We start from the raw sequence: 6,177 nt of genomic DNA on the forward strand, positions 1-6,177 counted from the left end.
CTGTTCATGAGCTGGTACCTACACAGGACCAGTGCCCCGCGGAAGAATTTAAAGAGTTTTCTTACTTGGACAGAGATGAGGGAACTCCCCAGGGAGCACAAGGGAGAATACTCCACCTGGATCCAGTAGAAAACTCTTACTTGCTGTTTGAGGATGAGCAGCTGGTCCTGAAAGCGTTTCGCCTATTTCACCGCATTCCGTCCTTTGGCTTTGTGGTGGAAGAGAAGCCCCGGACCGGTAAACTCAATGTACAGAAACTGAAAGACCTTGGTAACTACTTTGACTTATTTTTTATCTTTTGTAGTTTTTAAAATGCCTAAATGCACTTGTTCAAGCTGAGTAGTGACTCCAATTTTCAGCAAATGCAACAAAATCGGGTTCACAGGCAGTTGAAATCTTTTTATGACCACCTTTCCAGGGGTTCTATCAAATTACAGCTGCTGTATCTCTCCATAATCCATTGTAATTCAATGTTCCATTTTCTGTTAAAGACATTTAACAGAATGCAGCAGTCTGAATTGGTGTGTAACAGTAGTGCCAATTAATATTGCAGACCATTCTCGTACTGGGAAGAGCTAACAAGTTCAGATTTCAAGGAAAGGTACGGCCAGTGTATTTGCATGACTTTATTGACTTTAATATGAAGAATGCAGCTTTTCTTCAAACACGCTTCCTGCTAACGTTACAGGCTCGCTATTTGTGTGGAGTATGTGAAATATCAATTGCTATTTATATTGAGGTTGCATTTTTTCAGTGAGACAGTTCTATATATAGCATATCTCTTTGTAAGTGATTTTTTGGTTTTTTTAAACCTGACACTCATCATAATACTTACGGGCTCTTTTGCCTTTATTTACCAGGAGTTCAACCAGGTCCTTTATATGGGAAACTGAAGAATGGAATGGCAATCGTTCTAGAAAATGGAGTAATGATTTCTCCTTCAGACGTGTTAGAAGACCCTATTCCTGGAAGAAAAATTTGCATTTTGGGGGATTGTTCAGGGGTGGTTGGAGATGCGGCCGTGAAGCTTTGCTGTGAAGCAGATGTACTAATACATGAAGCCACGTTGGACGATACCCAAGAGGAAAAGGCCAGGGAGCATGGTCATAGCACTCCAAAAATGGCATCAAATTTTGCAAAATTGTGTAAAGTTAAGAAACTGGTTTTGACACACTTCAGCCAGCGGTATAAACCAGCTGCTCAGAGAGCGGAGGGAGATCCAGACGTCACCGAACTGAAGAGACAGGCAGAGTCGGTGTTAGATGGTCAAGAAGTAATGCTAGCTGAGGATTTTATGACAATAGAAATTCCAATGAAAAAGTAAAAGTAGTAGTGTTAGCAAGCTGTGTATGAAGACGTAAAGGAGGAAGGTGTTGGATGGCACTTTTAATGGTAGGGTTTCTGGTATCCAAATAAGTATTCTTCTGTGGCACGCAGAGAACCATTGCAAACTGGAGAAGGTACCAGGTACAGTTATCGTTGCTTTTGTAAAGCAAGAAAAAAGGATACTGAAAACATCTGGACCTTGGAATAAATTCGTAGGTGATGGTTTCGGACACTTAGCCTCCTCGGAAATTGCATGTGTAGGCTGCCACTACCCTTCACAGCCCAGGGGTCTTCCTTGGAACGCAGATTCCTAGAGCAGAGCACTGGGTCATTTGGCTTAATACAGCCCTCAGGAAAGTTCGTGTTCTTCAGAAGTTAAGGTATCTTGCTTATTACAAGCATTTGAATAACATCTATTTCAAACTTGTATACAGTATTCTGTAACTGTTACCGATTTCCATGTAAGAGGACTATAACACTGAAGCTAATAAAGTATTTATAACTCTGCCAAGTGTTTGTAACAGGAGGTGTTGCTATGCTCAAGTTGAGGAGCTCTTATAATTCTCCCTTTGCATATGAAGTTTTCGCATAAATAAATATAGTTTAGGCTTCCTCACAAAAGTGAATCGCTCTTAACGATTTGATGCATTTAAAGCTCTGAAGCGTGAGCCCTAAGTTTGCATACCTATTCCCTGCATGAGTAACGTTTTGGAAGTATGCTCTGGAAGTCTTTGGGCAGGTGACAAGTATTCATTCCTAAAGTGTTCCTCCAAGTGCATTTTCAAAGACATTATCCTGATACAAGCATATTTGTGTTTGTAGAAATACCCCTACGGGAGGAATTTCACCTATGTATAGCTCGGTCTGTTTCTGCAATGACTTTAAGTTAAGGGACATGTAGACCAACTTGATCTCCTTTTCTTCCTACCTCAAAACAAACTAGAAGTTGGAGTTTCCCAAATTGTAGCTCAATTTTTGTGTCAAAAGTAAAATCGGTGTTTTTGAAAAATCTACCCTAAATCTCTTTCCCCTAGCATGGATTCCTGAAAGCTGAAACACTTCATAGCTTCCTAATAAACACTGAAAACTCTGGCAGGTTTTAGTACAGCTTCTAGAACCTGTGCTTGTACTTTTGTTGAGTTGATGGTACTACAAATGGAAGACACATTGGTTTTAATGTACAATCTCCCTCCCTGCTTTAAATGTAGAATAACAAACCTCCAAAAAAGGAACATGCTTGCACTCTTTAGAGCTCTCCCTTGCAAATGGTGCACCGCTCAAAGGTGGTTTGTGTACAGCAGTAATCCTCACCCAGACCAAGCTGGTGAGATGAGGAGGTTAAGCCCTGCAGATGATTTTTCTATATTCTTCACATTTTTTTCATGAAGAGTGTACTTGGCTGTAATTAAGCAACAGTCTTCAAAGAAAAGGAAAAGGAGTGTGATTTCCTAGCGTTTGACTAAATGGATTGAATTGAATTCGATGTCTTCTCCTCATCCTTCAAACAGACTGTCTTACCTGCGGTTACAGTAACTCCGAACTGAATTACACCAACATTAATATTTTGTGCTTCAAATGTAGAGAAAGTCTTTGATTTCTTTCAAAAAAAAATATTGGGAGGAGTTGCAAACTTGAAGAACATAACTTCTGGAGCAGAAACTCACTGATCTCTGTGTCTTCTCTCTTAAATGTAAAGCAGGCAGAGTCTACAGATCATGCAGTGGCATATGCTTTCCCCCATAAATTTTTTTTCTTTTCTAAGATAGAAATTAAGGCAGGTGCAGAGATCTTGACATTGTACTCTGCTTTATGTAGTCAAAAGCTGAGCAGACTCCAGGTGTTCTATGTTTCATACAGCGAAAGAATAGCTTTCTTCATTGTCCTGACCTGCTCAGCTACATCTGCTTCCACACTGGAACAACCAAAAATTCCTCTTTCTAAGCCATTCAGAGTTGTGATGCAAAGTTTAGGGAACAACTTCAAGGCTTTGTGGAAGTACACTGGATACCACCTGCAAATGACAAAATCAAAAGATGGAGATAGTAAGAAGGGACAACCCGCAAGCCTGTGCAACCTGAAACGTGTGCGCCCACCACTGCAGCTCTCCTCACGGTACTGGATCGTGCTGCTCCAGAACTGGGTTATCCATCCCAGCGGTAAATATGTTTTTGCATTTGTGTGGTTAGTTAATTGCTGTGAATTCAGGAATATCTTCAGTTCCCATTCAAATGATGAAGGGTGTGGGTAGATGTCTGAGATGAAGCGACGGCACAGGCTCCCGGTGTGGAGGGAGTCTCGCTTCTCCGTGCCCCGCAGTCCCGGTGCCCCGTGGTCCAACTCAGCATGCTGGTCCAGTGCTTGCCTGATTAAATAACCACTGGGTCTTGTTAGCCTGTGAGAAGACAGCCTCTTGGCTAATTTTTGTCTGCATTAATGAGCTGTCTTGCTGCACGACTTGTGCAAGGGCTGAACGAGGGAGGGTGCAGAAGTGCTTGGCCAGCAATGGGGAGCTGCTTGGGACCCCCCTTTTTAGCAGTAGTGAGCTGATGCATTGGGTCGGTCCTATCACACAGCTATATCCTAAATATGTTTTAGGATCTAAATCCTAAATAAGAATGGGTCAATTTGGATAAAGAACAGCAAAGGGAAGAGTGTATCGCATTGAAGCAGCAAGCCAGGTCCTCTTCAAGTATTACGTCTGGGGACTTTGTTGCACAGAGTTGATGTGTTAGTGCATTTTTTATGGCAATTTATCCTGTATGGACAATTGTGGGAGGAAATGCTCGTTTCATCTAAGCTAAGAAGAAAAGCTGCAAGTTGCCTGGTCTATATTGAAGGCCAGATTATCTATATGGCTGTCATTTTTAAAAAGTTTTGTTTTGGTATGTTGGTGAAAGAGGGTACATTTGGTGCCAGAGTTGTATGAAATTCCTATATTTTCAATTTAATATATTTTAGTATTTGTAATCAAGTTACAGTTGTCTCTTTCTTAGCAGTCCCATGTGTCTTTGCTTACCACAGTCCACTCCTCTCTAAGTCTGGATACTAAATTACTTCATAAATCTGACTGCTAATGAGACTTGAATTAAATTAATGGGAACATGTGCGCCAGTAAGGACACAAAAATTTGGACCATAAATTGTCTATTTTCTCAATGAGTTTATCTTTCCACTAACCATTTGTTAATTACCAGAGAACAAAATTCCTTTGCATTAAAATATATTTGCCTGAGAGTATTTTGTCTGACAGCAGGTAAAGGACTCTGGTCTGGTCCTGTAGGGACCAGGAGGGTGTTTTAACAAGTTCTGGGTATGTAAATGAAGATTTTACATTTTTTTAGCTTTGGATAACTTATTTTAAAAATTATTCTGCTTTCCTGGAAGAGTTCTCTAAGTTTGGTTCCTTTTTTAGCTGGTGCTAGTGGAGGGACTTGATAAACTGCGAAAGCAGCTTTTTATGTTACGGGAAAGAGGAGGAGGGAGGAAGTAAGACGTGAAGAGTTTTGTAACAGCAGCGATGTTCCTGCGTTTTACGTGTAGCTGCGAAGAAAATGGATGAGCACTGATCAAAGGGAGTGAGGGTAAATCTTCTGCTGAGATCTGCATGAGCTTGCAAAAAAAGGTTGAGAAATAAGTTACCTGCAGCACAAAAATGGTTTGCTGCTCTGAGCGTGGTGCAGTTTGTGTCAAGGATGGAGAGCTCGAGATCAAGTCTGGGCTTTAAATCCGGCTGGAAAAGGGATCCTTGATGCTAGAGGTGGTTCAGCCTTTGTTATCAACCACTCCCCATGGCCCACGGTGGGACACTTCATCTGTCAATGCCGAAGAAACAAGCTCTTCATTTGGGAACATTTTTACTTTTTTTTAAACAGACTTCTAAAATAATTTGCTCTTACTGAATTATGTTCATTTATAAGGAAAAGGATATTAATTATTTACCTCGGATGGCTTCATTCTAGAAATCTAATTTCTGGCAAGGTGGTAGGACTGATCCAGGTCTCACTGAAATCAGTGGTTTGGCACACAGTCGCTAGAACAACTTAATGTATTTTTTATTATTAATAAAAACATACTGATTGGGATCTTGAGGTAGAACAGGTTGCAGAAATTTGATCAAAGTAGCATTTTGGGGAGGGGGGCAGGGACAGATGCTAAACCACAACATGTTAAATTGATCCTGCTAGTATCAGCATTTGATATTTGATAAATGTTTGACTTTAAAAGAGTTTAGGTGGTTGGAAGTACCATTTTGTTGGACACGGTATCCCTGCAGCCTTTCAAAATTAACTTAATGGCCTACAAAGGTCCTTCCCAGGACTAATTGTTGCTGGAGCTGCTTGGGTTTGCATAAATAGGGGCAACAGCTCAGCATCTCCCCTGGTGAAGCACCTACTTGATGGTCACCCCAGCTCCAGGTCAGTCCTTTCCTCGTGTGCTGGTGCTGGCTGCGGTGGGATTCACCGCGTGTCCCCAACAGCCACCACGCACAGGAAGCTCGTGGACACGGTGCTGAGCTTGGGACACCGGGGGCCGATGGAGGCACCGGCTCAATGGCTTATGCACCCCCAAACTCCATGTTTCACCATCCGGTTGAGCAGGACATTGCAATGATTGCTTTATGAACCTCAAAGCAGACATATGGACAAACATGAAGAGTTACCATGACACGTACAGTACTTTTAAGATACCTAATTCAGATCCTTTCAGATTTAATACATGCTGTAGAACCGAATTAATAACCCCATAACCAAGCTGTGGTGTCATTGTTGGGTATTTCCTTGTTGAATTTGCAGGTTGTTCACACCTGCTTGTGAAATGCGGCGAAAGATTGCACCGAAATTTTCCAACACTC

The 6,177-nt window shown here is 41.6% G+C and overlaps 1 protein-coding gene across 1 annotated transcript in view; it reads left to right on the forward strand.

Moving 5' to 3' along the window:
* The window catches only part of ELAC1 (elaC ribonuclease Z 1), a 3,125-nt gene extending 1,801 nt beyond the window's left edge, over positions 1 to 1,324 (forward strand). Inside the window, exons 3-4 of the mRNA XM_010291504.1 lie at positions 1 to 270; positions 861 to 1,324. The exon at positions 1 to 270 is cut by the window's left edge and continues 1 nt beyond it. Of these exons, the coding sequence (XP_010289806.1) occupies positions 1 to 270; positions 861 to 1,324 (734 nt within the window). The remainder of the gene's footprint in view (positions 271 to 860) is intronic.
* The last annotated feature ends 4,853 nt before the right edge of the window (positions 1,325 to 6,177 follow it).

This window comes from Phaethon lepturus, unplaced genomic scaffold (assembly GCF_000687285.1).
Source record: "Phaethon lepturus isolate BGI_N335 unplaced genomic scaffold, ASM68728v1 scaffold42697, whole genome shotgun sequence".
In the NCBI taxonomy this organism is placed as follows: domain Eukaryota; kingdom Metazoa; phylum Chordata; class Aves; order Phaethontiformes; family Phaethontidae; genus Phaethon; species Phaethon lepturus.